The sequence below is a fragment of the Armigeres subalbatus genome, chromosome 2, assembly GCF_024139115.2.
Source record: "Armigeres subalbatus isolate Guangzhou_Male chromosome 2, GZ_Asu_2, whole genome shotgun sequence".
Classification (NCBI taxonomy): domain Eukaryota; kingdom Metazoa; phylum Arthropoda; class Insecta; order Diptera; family Culicidae; genus Armigeres; species Armigeres subalbatus.
Window position 1 is genome coordinate 13,092,102 of NC_085140.1, and position 18,042 is coordinate 13,110,143.

Here is an 18,042-nt window from a genome sequence, read left to right on the forward strand (position 1 = left end):
CGTTTTTCTTTTCACGCAAACTGATGTCTCTTCGAAAATCAGCGTGAGGGAGCAAGGATGTTATCGATCATTTAGTAATCTGCGTTTTATCTTTTAGTAGTTTGTCAATAACACATTCCAGATGCTAAATTTTAACATGTGTTAAATGGGGAGCTTCTAGTGCGAAGGTTTCTCTACAACTCTGTCTAACAACTTGTTCTTTGAATTACACTAATAACGGAGCTATAGAGCTAGTAGCAGTAACTTATACTAAATGATTGAAATTTTGTTATCATTTAGCATGAGTTACTGTAACTGGTGCCTTAACTCCGTTAATAGTGGAAATCAAACATCGACCTGTTAGGCAGACCTTCGCACTAGAAGTTCACCATACAACACATTTTAAAATTTAGCTTCTGGAATGAGTTATCGACCAACTACTAAATGATCGAACGCAGATTACTAAATGATCGATAACATCCTTGTGAGGGAGCATTATCTGCTCGTGAGAATGAGTGAGAATTACGATCCCTGCTTATTATTACTTACTCACCCACTCTTATTCATTCATCCACTCTTACTCACTCATCCACTCTCACTCACTCATCCATTTTCTCATTTGTTTACTCTCAATCACTAACTCACTCACTCTCACACACTCACTTACTCAATCACTCACTTTTACTCATGCACTCCCTGTTACTCACTTTCTCACTCTTACTAACTCACTTACTCTTACTCCCTCACTCACTCGCTCTTTCTCAATTACTCACCCTTGCTCACCCGCTCATTCATACCACTCTCTAATTTTAACCCGCTCACTCACTCTTACTTATGGATTCTATCTTACTCATTCACTAACTCTTACTCACTCAATTTTACTCATGCACTCATTCTTACTCACTCGCTCCTTTTTACTCACTCATACTCACTCACTAAATTTAACTCACTCGTTCACTCTTGCTTACTCACTCACTATAACTCATCCACTCAACCACTCATTGATTCCAAGACCATGCTTCATCCATAATTCATTGCTTTTTCTACAGCGACAAAGAAACAACTTCAACCTTGTTGCCCTTGTAGCCATGCTGACGTTGACCGCAAATGCCTCCGACTCTCTGCATTGTGCATGAGAACGTGCTGCATAATCTCCTCCTACCCTTCAGGACTCTTGAAGGGTGCGGGTGTGGGGTGTAGAACGGGATTTTACGTGATAAGGGCCGAAAACATCGTAAATAAAGACAATAATAGTTATAAAACTAAAGTCTTTGCCAAAGATGGAGGAAAGAAAATTTCATGATCGTCATAACATGATTATAACATAATGTGTTATGTTTATTCCTACCGAAAAAAAATTGCCTACATTTTTGGTAGATAGGAATTGGAAAAAACGAAATTACCACCTACAGTATAACTTGAACCTACATTCAAACTTGAGCCAGCTGGACAAAGTTAATTGCTTACATTATGGATAATCATAGTCTTTTCAAGAACATAATTTGTTATATTTTCGCCACTTTCTATGTAACACAACGAGTTATATTTTTGTTCAATAAATAACATATTTAGTAATATTTTTGTTAAAACTAGAAGAGATTTTGTTACAATTTTTGTTATTTTAACTACTAATGGTACATGTTTTATAACAACCGCTGTTATGAAAAACTACTGTAACAAAATAACAAGGTCTGATATAAATCTGTTACTATCTACTGGTCGGGATGACTAAAAATATATTAGGGGTAATACCACTCGGGGTAGTAGCGTTCGGGGTAATATTATTATGGGTAATGGAATTATGGGTAGTGTTGTAGAGTCGTGTTTTATATTTGCCTTTTCCACATACCATCTTTATTGCCCAGCAGAAGACAAGAGTTAATATGATTCCATTTCCATTCTACCAATTAGCCAAGCTATTCAAGGTCGAGGCCGTTTGTTTTTCGGATAAGGTGGGAGAGGAAAAGCAGCACAACTTTCGTCTCAAATATCCATTTTGCCAATAAAGTAAAGATCGTACACGAAGGGTGGGAAATGACGTGTTTCCGGCTGTCTGTGCGAGCCCACCTTCTTTGACCTGAGGATTCAATAATTTCGACTGTGTTCAGCTAATGAGTTGGTAGTGTCCGCGTTTGCTTATTTGTTTTTCGATTGTCTAGAGTGAGTTTCCTATAGTGGCGTTAGATATAATTATTTAATTAACTATTTCAAGCTCTATCTGGAATAAGGGCGAATGTCGCAAGAGAGGATTCTCTTCGTCGACTTCCCCTCTTTTTTATAAAAGTGACAAGCAGCGGATTTCTTTGTGATTTATCACCTCAGCACGATAGAAAACAATGCGAACTTGCATTCTGAGGTGATAAACTGCAAAGAAATTTTGTTCGTTCTCTAGTAGTTCTAGTTAGACCCTAAAAGTGTGCGTAAAGTATTGTGTGCGGTGTTTAGGAAAAAGCCGCAATCTTGATAGATAAAATGTACTCTAAATGTGATGTGATGTGCTTGTTCTCAAATGTGTTGTTCGGCCAGATTGGCTTAATCTCCCGCCCACAGAAAAAAAATCGCACCCGAGCGCGACGCTATCACTTTGTTTTGATCATTGAAACAATTGGAGAAGCCTTCGAATCTATATTACTCCAATATGGAAAAGTTGGCTTCCTTCAACATCAACTTGAAACTCAAACATACATTTGAGGTTAGGTCTGATTTCCAACTGCTCCCACTTGTGTGAAATGAACTCAACGAAAATTGTTCGCCGTCAGTTACACTAAAACTAGTAACATGGCAGTTACTCATAATATGTCCAGGAGGGCCCAGTTTTGTGGGAATGGAACACAAACTTGTGTTAATCAATTTAAACGTGTGCCGATGATGAGAGCGTCACTCAAGCTTAGAGTGTATTAGGTACTGGGCTCTCACCGACTCTTTGAGTGTATGGCTCTACCGTATTGATGTAAAGATGGGGTGGACCCAATTTGGCACGTTTCGTTAGTGCTGACTAGACCGATCCATAAATCCATACTGGGAAAATTTAAACGGACTTGCCTTGAAAGAGTCTCATCCGGGCAAATTCAATTGGGTCGTGGTCTCCCTTGGAGTGGCGCTTAAGCTATGTAGCTGTAGAGCTTTTTGATACGGATCGCTACGTGACGGCTACAACTTTCCATATAAAAGTTCGGCTACCGACCTCTTGAGCGCCTCTGAGTTATCACCTCTGCGGAAGTTTCTAGCTATGTAGCTGTAGAGTAGTGCCAGCTCCTCGCTCCATGCCAGTGGACTCGTGTCACTGGGGGGAGGCCGACGCCGGCCATCGTGTGCAGTATCCTGTCCCGTTCGACAGGGTTGGTTCGCTCTGAGGAGTATTCAAGAGAAGGTGTAAAAACTTCTCTTTTCTCGATCTGTTAACCGAGTGTATTGTGCAGAAATACACTTTATCTTTATATGAAGGAGCGTGCGTAGTATCCACTCTTCGTCGCACAAGTCCACAAGTGTAAAGAGTACAGGAAAATGGTAATTTGCTGTTTACCAAAATGCATACATTTAGGCTATATTCTAAATCTTCCATGTAAATACGCTGTTGTGAGCGCCTAAACATAGGCCATTTTGTACACAATATCAAAACACACGCGACCGAAAATGTTCTCACTCTTTATCGATCATGTTTCTCTTGGCTTCAATCACACGTACGTGTGAACGCTCTCGAGTGTGAATCAATACACTTCTCTTTATTTGTAAATTCTCTACACATTTCAAGACGAAGTGTGAGAAATGACCAACCCTGCCGTTCGACAAGGAGAGAGATCCTATGTTCTTCAGACGTGGTCGCGGGGAATTTGGCAGATTGTTGCCAGCACACGATGGTAGAAAAGCAAGATGCCTGCTCAACTGGTGTGCATGATAGTAACCCAGAAACGGCTCTAATTTACTGATGGAAGGTCGTTGACAAAGTATCTATGAGGTTACGGTGGGATCAGCAGCTGAGGCCGTAGAGAAGACGACTATCGATGATAGCCTGACCAATCCGTACTCTTTTGTTGGTTCTGTGTGGTTTGGATAAGGTTCTAATTAGATTAACTCTAGTTCTGCAGTTGACCTTGACTTCACGGAAATGCGGCAGGAAAGTGAGCCCCCGATCGATGGAGACTCCCAGCACCTTTACTATTTTTCGGTTGGGTATGTGGTATTAAACTAATTTTATGTTCGGACCGGATAGCTGTTGTCGCCCTCTGCAAACATGCCCACGGACTTACTTGCTGGCGGTCATGGAAAATCCCACCGGAGTTTCGGAGAACGGCACTAACGGCGGATTGGGCTTTTATCCGCGTGCGTGCTGGAGTGTCACCGACGACAACCAACAGAATGTCGTCTTCTCGCGGTTTTCAGCATAACATTCTGTATTTTATTTTACAAGAACTGAATGAGTATCATGGCATACATTTTTCCATATAAACTTCCAACGAGTTCAGCACTGCCCAAACGTTGACCGATTTGGCTGAAATTTTGTCCAGAGCATCAGAGCATCAAATAGAACCGAATAAGGCGGCCCATCAAAAAATTTGAAAAAGTGTTTTTGAGCCACCCTAATATATATATATATATATATTAGGGTGGTTCAAAAAATCGATTTTGCTCCACAGTGCTCATCTGATTCTTTACCATGTTCTGACAGTCCTCTGAAAATTTGAGCTCATTTGGATTAAAACTGATTTAGCACAAGCCGTTTCAAGTTTGCATACAAATTAGTATGGGGAAATTTATTTTTTCATTATACTGTGATTGACGTTTCCCCATTAGGCGCAGGTTAAAAAAAAAACCTACATAGCTAAAAGGGATACTCGACAGCTTTCACCCAACGAAAACCGCATGTTGATTAATCGTCCCAATAATTAGTACACCCGATTCTGTTTTTACACGGATTTTTTTTACACGGCCGTGTAGAAAAAATCCCATACAAAATTTTTGCAAAGTTGCTCCATTTTGCATTATTCGTCGAGAAATCATAAAACTTTTGTTACACGGATTTTCAAATTTTGAACTGAAAACTTTTTTTACACGGAACGCATCCCCCGTGTAAAAAAAGAATCGGGTGTAATCGATTTTAAGACAGGTTGCGAATCTTTAGTCATGATCGTTAAACTTCTTTGAGGGCATCACTGAAATGTGCAGTGCAACATAGTAGCCTGAATTTGTGTGTGCTATCTTTCGCGCCACGAGCAGCAATGTTGCCTGTTGATGAGTTATGCAATTAGCTCCAGAAAACCACGGTATAGATTAAATTCGATTACTAATTATTGGAACGATTAATTGAGATGCGGTTTTCACTGAGTGGAAGCTGTTGAGCATTCCTTTTAGCTATGTAGGTTTTCTTTTAACATGCGCTTGATGGTGAAGCGTCATGAACAGTATAATGAAAAAATAAATTTCCCCATACTAATTTGCATGCAAACTTGAAACGGCTTGTGCTAAATCAGTTTTAATCCAAATGAGCTCAAATTTTTAGAGGACACTCAGAACATGGTAAAGAATCAGATAAGCACTGTGGAGCAAAATCGATTTTTTGAACCACCCTAATATATATATATATTTATATATATATAAATGTAGATGTTTGGAGGTAGGAAGCGAAACACACAGTTCATGGTTATGAGGAAAAGTTGATTTCCAATGAGTACCTGGAAGAAGTGACATGTTAGAAAATTCCGAACAAAAGCCAGAATGTTGCCGGAGAAATCCCAGTTGCTCAGCTAAAGGCGACCATGTCCTGTTGAACCCCTTCGAAATTTGGAGGGATACTAGGTCCCTTCTCGAAGGCGTCCTGTAGGACGGGGACGCTAAGTGGGAGCCCGTTCGATAGCCTGGGTGGAAGGCGTGCTGCCAAACACCGAATCTGCCATCTGTTTCGAGATTTTCCCATAGCCGGCGGTTCACCAACCCCTCGACGACCTTGGATACGCAGGAGGTCAGCGAGATTGGGCGGAATCTCGAAACGTCCCGAGAGGAAACGCTGGTTTTCGGGATTGGGATAACGAAACTTCGCCGCCACTCATCAGGGAAGATTTGGTCAGACCAAGCCTGGTTGATCAATTCGAGAAACAGTATTTTTGCAGGAGGAGGGAGGTTCTTTAGCATGGGGTACCCTATCCTATCTGGACCTGACGACTTTAGACAGGGCAAAAGACAGCTTGACAGCTGTGAAAGAATGGATTAGCAGGGAGTTCGATAAATCCGGGGGAACTCGGAAGTTTTTCAGTGATGAGGATCTGGCTACGATAGTCCTCTGGAACTCAGGTGGATATTCGCTTACCGAAACTAATGTTTCGAAGTATTCCCGAGGAAGTATTCCGAAGTAGAGTCGAGAAAGTCTTCCCATAGTTTCCTCTTGGCCTCTTGATCGACTGACATGTACTCATAATGTTTCTCTTTTTACAACCTTGCCTGGAAGACCAGCGGGAAGTCTTCTGAGTGCACAGAGTTGACGGCTTGTTTTGCTATAGCACGTGCCAATCTGAGGTTTTAGATAGAGATGGAATACTATTAAAGTTTCTACTTCCGATGGTCCCAGTTTTATCAAAATCGAATTATTCGACGCAAAGTTATGCTGATTTGAATTTCAACAAAATTTTGCCTATCTCAACCTTTTTGTCTAGCCCCTGTATATAAACACTGCTGAATCTCAATCACTGACGAATCGATTAATAAAGAAATCGTGCAAATCCCGCTCGTGAGTTAAATAGCATTAAAGTATTGGCAAACTAGTTTTCATATAAATAGATATACATATTGATATTGAACCTTTCGTTAGGTATATGCCGCTTCTTTACGTACTAAATTTCTTGTATTCGAACATATTTCCACTGATCTTTTGTACTACTGGAAATTATGACCCGTATGACGTGAGAAAGTCCTAAAAAGGTAAATAAGTTTAAAATTAACAATTTCTTACTTCAAAGCTCTATTCCTATTCGAAAGACGATTTCAGTCTTACTCTAGAAATTGTTTTTCGCAAATGATTGGTGCATTCGACTACCTCCCCTAATTGCAGCGTCACAGCGAATGTACCGATGTCAGACTCCACTCCCCCGCCAATACCTCCACCGCCAGAAGAATCCGAAAATAGCAGCCGCTTTGTGAGCTTCACCGACGGGGAGTATATTTTCGGTCCGTATGATGCACGATCGGAGGAATTTCAGCGATTTGACCTGTGGGACGGCGATTTTCACAAGCGCCAGCATTGCCATCGCTGCCGGCCGTGTAAGAAACGGTCACCCAGTGGAACGCCAGATGGCAGCGCCGGTAGCGTTTGCAGCAGCAGTAGCACCCTATGTCCCGAGTGCCACTGTCGGCGTAGTTCGGCAACCAGCATTGAAACGTTGAGAGAGGTTGAAGAACCACCGGAAAATGATGCGCCTAAATCGCCACAGCAGCAGCAGCAGCAGCGAAAAGCGAATCAGGTGGAAAATTATGATGACACGCCGAGAAACGGTAGGTTGGATTGGGCAGATTGTAAATAGTCGCCACCACACAACACGACACCACATTGCGTTGCATCAAGGAGACACGACACAAATGATTCAACAACTCGAAGCAAACTTTCATCGATTGGCTGTTCACTTTGAACGATTGAATGTGCCTTTGAAAATACTCGCCGTTTGACGTATGATGCTATACTTTTTCGTTGGACTTTTAACTAAATGTTGGAAATGATCGTCGATTTTAAATTCACACCATGCTGAAAAATGTGAAGGTGGAAATGCAGAAAATGGGTAGTGTGAATGATGACATCTAATACGATTTGTTTTGGATCTAGCCAATGATGGCAATAAGAAATGAGATTGAATATTCATCAAGTACAAGACTGTATAAATACTTACATCAAATTAGTTATTGGTTACTTCGGGTTCGAAGAAGTCATGAATATAAAGTTCAATATGTTCGGTTCCGAGTTTGATGGAAATGAATGGTCGTTCGTTTATGTAAATGCACCTCAGTCCGTGTGCGTTTTCATGCTGTGTAGCGTGGGTTCGACTCCTGCCTCAATAATGAGAAATCTTTTCGTGAACCGGAGAATTGTTCACTGGATTTTATGTAAGGTATTCAGTCAATGCGACCTCTGATCATTGCACACTGATTTTGTGCTTATTGAGGACGTACTCAACAATTTCACTTTGTCATTCGTCCGTGCTTTTTCGCTATCTAACAGTTTTCTAATTTACGGAAAATGCTCCATTTGTCATTACTTCCTATATTGATAGTAACTCTATACGATACTTAGTAGGGGAAGTGGGGGTAGCACGCCCATAGGGGTTAAAACGCGCCACCCCTGAATAAAGTTAAATATCCCCATTTTGATTATTTTCAATAGTCTATACGATAAAGCAATGAAAAATATTGCCATTGGATACATATATTTCATGATTTTTCTCTAGTTATACATGAAAAACTCGAAAAAACGATTTTTGCGTGTTTTGATGCAATTCTAGCTCGGTGGAATTTAGTCTTTCTGTCGCTGTTATACATTGATAAATTAATAATTGAGCCATGAGCCATGCTGCTTACTCGTGTTCTTTATGTTCCACACGAAATCGTCGTCAAAAATGGTTTTAAAACGAGTTTATGGGCCTTCAAACTTCTGAGGTCGGTGGGGCAGTACGCTCATGCTCATTTCGTATGACCGAAACAGCTGAAATATTCGGTTAATTGCCTTAATGTAGGCAATTAAAATGAAAATCAGTACGATAAGCACATGCGCGTTTTAACCCATCCACTGGCGCATCTCACCCCGCATGGTTTCAAAATCATTTTTTTTTCGGGTGCTTTTTAAAAATCAAATTTCTGTGCAATAAAATGGACAATTAGATATCTGTTATCGGTAGTCAGTCGCAGATATGCTGTTCTTCAGTATGCGCTGATGAAAACTGGCTGAAATGGTGGTTTTCATTGATAAAAATGGCATTTTCCTTAACGTGGGCGTCCTACCCCCAGTTCCCCTAAGTCTCTGAGATAAAAAAAAATCTATACGCTATGTTGAATTTCTTAAAAGTGCGTTTTTTGCATAGAGCATTTTTGAATACGATCTCGACAATTTATTATTCCACCCGCAGATAGCATAGTTTTGAAAAATCCAAATACATCAATATGTCATTCATCAAGATGGAACACGCTCTAAAATAGTCTCATCCATCGAAGTTTATGTTTTCCCAAACACTCTTCTCATACTCAACTTACTTCGGTGTCCATCTATGCACTCATCTACATAAGCCAATAGAGCTCAAACCAATCAATTCTATTCTAATGAAGCCTAATTCAGTTCCAGCCGGAAACGAACCACCTCAAGAGTCATCCTACCGGCGGTGGGTCCGTTTCGAAAACGGAAATATTGGCCCACCCCGAACAACAGTAGACCAGCATCGGTCACCAACCCCGGCACGGATACCGACCCCTTACCCGAGTCCGCCCCGCACCATGGATGCCGAGGCCGACGACCACACTCCGGAGCAGCGCCATCAGGACGTTTTCGATCAATTCACTGCGGCACTCGAGCATCAACCCCAGCCGGGGCCGCCGCCGGTCGATTTAGTGGAGAACATTCCCCTGATTGATGCCGTACTCGATGATTTGCTGACATTCTCGAAGACACTTGTTCTGCGGCAAAATCCGGCATCTTGTGCCGGGGATTTGCCGTTAGCCCTCGAACGTGAGGAGGCAAAAATTGTCGAGATAAATGACGATAATTTAATTAATTTATTAGCTGACGATGATGACAATAGTAGTGCCACGAAAGTGGTTGGCGAAACCAACCATGGCTTAGTAGTGGAATCTGGTACGGGGAGCAAAACTTTGCCTTCTAAGCCGGATTTAAGGAAAGATGATGCCGGCAGCTCTGGTTGGCATCAAGAAAATAGTGACGATGAGAGCTTTCGAGTCGAGAAATGTGATCTGAATTCCAATGAGCAGAAAAGACCACAGCTGGAGTCCGGGCAGCACCATCGCTCGGATGACGATTCCAAAGACATGATAGACAATTACTTGAGCAAGAGGCGCAATCAGGAGGACATTTTCACCAACGTTGCCATTTTCAACTGGAATCCACTGGACGTCTACCACCAGCACGGACTGTTCATGATCGATCCACGCTTTGCGTTGGCGGACCTACATGCCACTTCCCCGGACACGGTCCGCGACGGTTCCACTTTTGGTCAAGATGACAGTACTAACAAGCATCCGTCGGCAGCCCCCAGCGTCGATGACCACACGAGAAATGACGCATATTTAAATTCCGAAAAGCGTGAGTCGGCTTCCAATCATGGACACCCGGCTGTGTCCACCCACGATGCACAGTGGTCAAAGTAGGGCTCGTAATCGTACTAAGCTACGGCTGGTTCAGTTTTGTACGGCGCACAGTGTGACGCAATTTATCGAACAAAATTTTACCTTTGCGAATAGTTCAGATCAGATGTTTCAAATTACCGATGCGAGTACGACTACGGGAACATACAATAACGAGCAAGACGTGAATTGAAACCTCAAAAATAAGTGTTTGGATGCCTTCATGAACATTTGTCTGTGAGAAAGATTTGATTCATTTTTATTTTAATCCTTGTATCACACGAATAACCCGTTCGGAGTCTTCTTCAGACAATGTGTTATAGAAAAAGTGGTCGAAAGCCTATTCGGGGCGATACCACGCAAAAAAATGTTTAAAGAAGCTAAAAATTATCAAAAAAATAAGAGATTGTCATAAATATGCGATCATAAATAATAGATTTAATTTAATTTTCTTCACTGCTGTCAATCGACTAGACTCGACTAAAACTTGACTTGAACTTGACTTGAACTCGACTTGAACTTGACTTGAGCTTGAACTTGACTTGAACTTGACTTGAACTTGACTTGAACTTGACTTGAACTTGACTTGAACTTGACTTGAACTTGACTTGAACTTGACTTGAACTTGACTTGAACTTGACTTGAACTTGAACTTGACTTGAACTTGACTTGAACTTGACTTGAACTTGACTTGAACTTGACTTGAACTTGACTTGAACTTGACTTGAACTTGACTTGAACTTGACTTGAACTTGACTTGAACTTGACTTGAACTTGACTTGAACTTGACTTGAACTTGACTTGAACTTGACTTGAACTTGACTTGAACTTGACTTGAACTTGACTTGAACTTGACTTGAACTTGACTTGAACTTGACTTGAACTTGACTTGAACTTGACTTGAACTTGACTTGAGCTTGACTTGAACTTGACTTGAACTTGACTTGAACTTGACTTGAACTTGACTTGAACTTGACTTGAACTTGACTTGAACTTGACTTGAACTTGACTTGAACTAGAATTGAACTAGAATTGAACTTGACTTGAACTTGACTTGAACTTGACTTGAACTTGACTTGAACTTGAATTGAACTTGAATTGAACTTGAATTGAACTTGACTTAAACTTGACTTGAACTTGACTTGAACTTGACTTGAACTTGACTTGAACTTGACTTGAACTTGACTTGAACTTGACTTGAACTTGACTTGAACTTGACTTGAACTTGACTTGAACTTGACTTGAACTTGACTTGAACTTGACTTGAACTTGACTTGAACTTGACTTGAATTTGACTTGAACTTGAATTGAACTTGACTTGAACTTTACTTGAACCTGACTTGAACCTGACTTGAACTTGACTTGAACTTGATTTGAACTTGACTTGAACTTGACTTGAACTTGACTTGAACTTGACTTGAACTTGACTTGAACTTGACTTGAACTAGAATTGAACTAGAATTGAACTTGACTTGAACTTGACTTGAACTTGACTTGAACTTGAATTGAACTTGAATTGAACTTGACTTAAACTTGACTTGTACTTGACTTGAACTTGAATTGAACTTGAATTGAACTTAACTTGAACTTGAGCTGAACTTGACTTGAACTTGACTTGAACTTGACTTGAACTTGACTTAAACTTGACTTGAACGTGACTTGAACTTGACTTGAACTTGACTTGAACTTGAATTGAACCTGACTTGAACCTGACTTGAACCTGACTTGAACTTGACTTGAACTTGACTTGAACTTGACTTGAACTTGACTTGAACTTGACTTGAACTTGACTTGAACTTGACTTGAACTTGACTTGAACTTGACTTGAACTTGAATTGAACTTAAATTGAACTTGACTTGAACTTGACTTAAACTTGATTTGAACTTGACTTGAACTTGACTTAAACTTGACTCGACTTGACTCGACTTGACTCGACTTGACTCGACTTGACTCGACTTGACTCGACTTGACTCGACTTGACTCGACTTGACTCGACTTGACTCGACTTGACTCGACTTGACTCGACTTGACTCGACTTGACTCGACTTGACTCGACTTGACTCGACTTGACTCGACTTGACTCGACTTGACTCGACTTGACTCGACTTGACTCGACTTGACTCGACTTGACTCGACTTGACTCGACTTGACTCGACTTGACTCGACTTGACTCGACTTGACTCGACTTGACTCGACTTGACTCGACTTGACTCGACTTGACTCGACTTGACTCGACTTGACTCGACTTGACCCGACTTGACTCGACTTGACTCGACTTGACTCGACTTGACTCGACTTGACTCGACTTGACTCGACTTGACTCGACTTGACTCGACTTGACTCGACTTGACTCGACTTGACTCGACTTGACTCGACTTGACTCGACTTGACTCGACTTGACTCGACTTGACTCGGCTTGACTCGACTTGACTCGACTTGACTCGACTTGACTCGACTTGACTCGACTTGACTCGACTTGACTCGACTTGACTCGACTTGACTCGACTTGACTCGGCTTGACTCGACTTGCCTCGACTTGACTCGACTTGACTCGACTTGACTCGACTTGACTCGACTTGACTCGACTTGACTCGACTTGACTCGACTTGACTCGACTTGACTCGACTTGACTCGACTTGACTCGACTTGACTCGACTTGACTCGACTTGACTCGACTTGACTCGACTTGACTTGACTTGACTCGACTTGACTCGACTTGACTCGACTTGACTCGACTCGACTTGACTCGACTTGACTCGACTTGACTCGACTTGACTCGACTTGACTCGACTTGACTCGACTTGACTCGACTTGACTCGACTTGACTCGACTTGACTCGACTTGACTCGACTTGACTCGACTTGACTCGACTTGACTCGACTTGACTCGACTTGACTCGATTTGATCTTGACTTGACTTGAATCGATTTGATCTGACTCGACCTTCACTTGACGTTGACTTGACCTTGACTTGAACTTGACTTGGCTTGACGTTCAACGGAAAATTCTTAGAATTTTCAATAACATTTTTGAGAAATTTCCACGAGAATATCTTTAGATGGTCTAAAGGAAAATGTTTGGAATTTTCAATGAAATATCTGCGGAATTAAAAATAAAAAATTTCGCTAGAAAATTTATTTTGATGATTTTCGTACATGTTTTAATTATTCTATACCCCTTTGAAGGCATCATAACTCTTAAAATTTTGATGGTATCAATTTTCGTCGCAATGTTCTAAAAACTCCTTCCACTATGCAGCCACCCAGCCAGTAGCGATGCAAGACGCAGATGCCACAGCCGCTATTGGCAAAGCAGTACGAATAACTGATGGCGCAGATCCGTCACCGGTGGACGTGAATTCATTTGCAACTCAACTAGAGACACCAGCACTAACTGACGAGGGCTGCTGCCGTTTGCTCGAGAGTCATGAAATCCCAAACGACAGCGCCGGGGCCAGCCGTGGCAGTCCGGCGGCGGTGGGCCATTTTTACGACTCAGCTCACGTTGAATATCCGGTGCGGGCAGACTTGGGCGGCACCATTCAGCAATGCCATCAATCGCCCAAGGAATCTGATTATGATAATGATCCGGCCAAGACCACGGCCACCAGCAACAGGAGAGGTTCACGAGACGGCGGTGGCAGCTGCAGCGGGCGAGCTAGCCCGCAACGGCCAGATCTCGCCAATTTGAGTTCGGACGGAACGGAAGGTACGCTCGGTAACGATGGCTTCGGCGGTGGGCCACACCGTTCGTTCCGTGTTCGTGAAGTGAATAACTATTCGGTTCCGATGTCTGTGCGTGGAGTGGAATTGGTAACATGGTTTACTTCCGAATGTTTGTGGCTTGTGGCTAATACGGGTGGAATTATGATGAAGGAATCAATAAAAGTGACATGTTTGTCCGTTGTAAGCACATTTATTCTGATTAACTTCGTTGAGAAACTTCTTATTCAAACACGTGACATTCGTTGGTAATCTAATACTTTTGTTTTATACTGAACGAGAATACGAATACGATTCGATTTTCAAATGAAAGCGAATACAATGACTTATTACCATGCGTTGGGAAATACTCACATTGGTCTCTGTAGATAATGACGAATGCGTTCCATGTGTTGTAGTAGGGTGATAATAACAACAATAAGAACAATATTATCTGTTTCGAAAATTTATTGTCAAATTATTCATGTTTTCGCATGTTTTACTCCATTATCCATTTCTTAATTCTTTCTTTACAGGTAAAGTATTTGATCAACCCAATCTGACCTGACCTTTATGAGTATAAATATGTGAACACATATTCACAAAGTTGCAAGGTAATAATTGACCCAATCACATATTTCAGATGTACATAGGCTAGTATGTATCTTGGAAAGTTTTGATAATAAAATTACATAATATAGTTTGAGGATAAATTTATTTTGAAAAATATTCGTGACGAATAACGCATTACAAATTGTGAAAACGTCTGTTACTCATTGGTTGAGTGTTACTTTCATTCCATAATAAATCGGAGGATAAATTGAGATCCGTTTTGAAGAAAGCGGTGATGAGAAATGTCTAACGATGCTGTCGTTATCATTGGTGACGAAGCTAATGATCATGGAACATATTTTACCATCATTAATCTTCCTTATAAGAAAACCATTTACGCAAGCTCACTGAAGAAAAATTTGAAAAGGGTGAGCGGTACCTAAGTATACGTTGTTTGAATGAGCGTGGTTTTGAAGGGGACGAATTGGTTTGAGCAAATGCTACTATTCTAATGTGTTTGGCTTTATATGAAAGATAATCTGAATGATTTTTGGGACTTGCTGATAACAAGTTCATTTCACATTTCTCGTCCAAGGGTGGCAAAAAACATACAGCTCTTTGAGCGGTCGACCTAGAAGAATAATTCGAAAGTACTTCAACTATTCTATTAACGAATCAATAATTGCTATGCTATCCTCAAGCACACATAAATTTCAATCATAACCACCAATTATCCTGATTTCCGTCGAAAAAACGAAATGCTGCTTATCCAATGATTTCAATCAACTTCAACAGTAGCACAAGCTTTCGAATTGAACAAGCAAACAATCCTCCATCATCGATCACAATTGCATCCCCCAAAAAACGACGATGGCGAAACATTTGCACTCCACATTCCATACGCTCAATAAACATTATGCCTACCGCGCAATGCACACTGCACACAGTGTACACACCCACCACATCATCGGCACGCCATCTATGTTTGCAATCATCACTCATAATGCTGGGGTAAACTTATTGGGAGCTGCCCTCCACCGAGCGTCATAGAGGAACACCCACCGCCTTTCCCACCTCCTAACGGAACGAAACTCCACCAGGGAATGCAGACAACTTCCGACTATTCCCGGGCGGACCCGAAAACGCAATAAATATTGAAGCATCATTTCACATAAATGTAATGCAAATATTTCACTCGCACGTGAATTGCGAGCAAATACGTACTGCTCTACCATCGAAGCGGAGGCAAAGGAACCAAACACCAAAAATCCACTCACTTTGTAGGTGGGTGCTCCGGTTGGAAATGAACGGGAAATAAAAAAAATCCACCCGGAATGGCCACATCGTGATTCGCCGCGATCTCTGCTCCGATGCGGCGATGGTGGGGGTTGAGAGGAACGCGAATTCGACCGAAAATAATAATGTTAAACTATTTGTCCCGGTTTTTAAGTCCAGTGAAACCATTTGAAGCAGTTCGCCCGGATGGAAGTTCGTTTTCCATCTCGTGTTACGTTACTGCTACAAACATTGGATGAAAGGGAAAGCCTTCATTTTTGTAAACTGTTTTGGGGAGCAGTTCCACGCTAAACCGACCATCAAATGGTGAAATTTGACACGAGTCACTCCGGATTAGACAAAATTTCGGAAAGTATTTAACATAATACGTAAGCGTAGGGGCCCTCCTTAGCCGTGCGGTAAGACGCGCGGCTACAAAGCAAGACCATGCTGAGGGTGGCTGGGTTCGATTCCCGATGCCGGAGACAATTTTCGGATTGGAAATTGTCTCGACTTCCCTGGGCATAAAAGTATCATCGTTTTAGCCTCATGATATACGAATGCAGAAACCTCGCAGTTAATAACTGTGGAAGCGCTTAATGAACACTAAACTGCGAGGCGGCTCTGTCCCAGTGTGGGGATGTAATGCCAATAAGAAGAAGAAGAAGAAGAATAAGAAGAAGACGTAAGCGGAGCGAAGATGAATGCAAGGATGCGATGCCTGGGAAATACGCGAATGGTCAGTTATTGAAAAGCTGAAACGCTGGTTCAAGCTATTTGAACAACTTTTTCAAGTACCAACATCTGCATGATCTGCCTAGGATCCGACGCATAACACGCGTCAATACCGAGGCTCCATCACTGCTAGAGATTCAAACAGCCATCCAAAGCATGAAATCGAAAACTTAATTTGGGACAAGCGACCGTATCGCTAACTTGTCCGAAAAGTTGTAATGGACCCTGAACCTCTCTTTGCACTCACCAAAGCGCTCATGTAGTGTTTTGATACCGGTAGACGATGGACTTCAGAAGTTCGTGTTCTGGGAGGGGTGTTGAGGATCATCCTCAGGAATTTGTTTTGGACCTGTTCAAGTTTGAGGTGATGGGTTTTAGCGCAACTCTCCAATAAAATGGATGTTGTTAGTGTGCTCGTCAACGGTTGCTTCGTGTGGACTGATGATGTTCTTTCGACGAATGTGCGAGCTGACAAAGTGACGACCTATTTCGGCGACCTTCTCTACAGGAGTTATCAAGCGATAGCCATTGATGTCTAATGGGATCAAAGGTGGCATGGGTCGAGGCTTGGATTTTAGAATTTTGGTGAATTTCCAGAACAGCTTAGCACAGTCTGGGAGAGCGCGGATCTTATTGGAAAAATCACTATTTCTAAGGTCCACCATTCTGGCCTGGATTACTTTTGTCAAGCGATTGCAACGGGTTTTGAGTGCAGGCAGCCCAGTACGTTGGTACTGTCTGTGAACCACGTTGCAAAGACGAATGAGATCTTTGGTCTTATCTGACGAACCCACTTTGGGGCAGCTCCATAGAAAGTGGTGGCCAATAATACTGTTTTGGGTTTTTCTGCATTTTTTATAATATTCTAGTAAGATCAGCTTAAGATTAATCATATTTATGTATTATCATCGCATCCGGAGGGTGTAACTAGTATTTAACCCAGTACGTACTCTTGAACAATAAACTTGAACGATTGTTTTTAATTTTAGGGGCAGTTCAAATGCAAATCAAAACTAGAATTAGGTTGCTGTGCATAAGATTAAACAGGAGAGGTACAGGTGGAAGCCCAGCGCCTCCCCCTTGCCCCCCCCCTAACCAAGATCTGACCGCCTCTCCATTTTTTTAAATATGTTGTATAAGAGTATTGTTTTATCAAAAAGCTATTTTGGTAAAGAAATATTTCTCTTCCAAACCTCACCCCCTCCCCCCACACAAACTTATCTGCACCCCCCCCCCTGGAGATATTTTTTCCGTACAAATAAATCATTCAAACTAGTCGAAAGGATTATTTTTTAATATGTTTCCATTATTTTTACTGAACACATATCAACATCTTTAACTAAGTCCATTTTTCATACTGCAGGGATGAATATAGGGAAACTGTTACGATCTCCATTTCACTGAACATATTTTTATCTCATCGCGAAACAAAGAAATACGGCACCAATTTCGTCGCGTGATGTCTGTGTGTGTGTAT

The 18,042-nt window shown here is 41.6% G+C and overlaps 1 protein-coding gene across 6 annotated transcripts in view; it reads left to right on the forward strand.

Annotated features, from left to right (window-relative positions):
* LOC134217767 (uncharacterized) overlaps positions 1-18,042 on the forward strand; it is a 566,229-nt gene that overhangs the window by 293,032 nt on the left and 255,155 nt on the right. For all 6 annotated transcript variants that reach the window (XR_009981158.1, XM_062696573.1, XM_062696572.1 and 3 more), the window contains 3 exons: positions 7,019-7,458; positions 9,284-10,261; positions 13,561-14,010. Coding sequence is in view for 5 of the 6 variants with exons in the window: in XM_062696573.1 (XP_062552557.1) it covers positions 7,019-7,458; positions 9,284-10,261; positions 13,561-14,010 (1,868 nt within the window). In the remaining variant the exon portion in view is untranslated. The remainder of the gene's footprint in view (positions 1-7,018; positions 7,459-9,283; positions 10,262-13,560; positions 14,011-18,042) is intronic.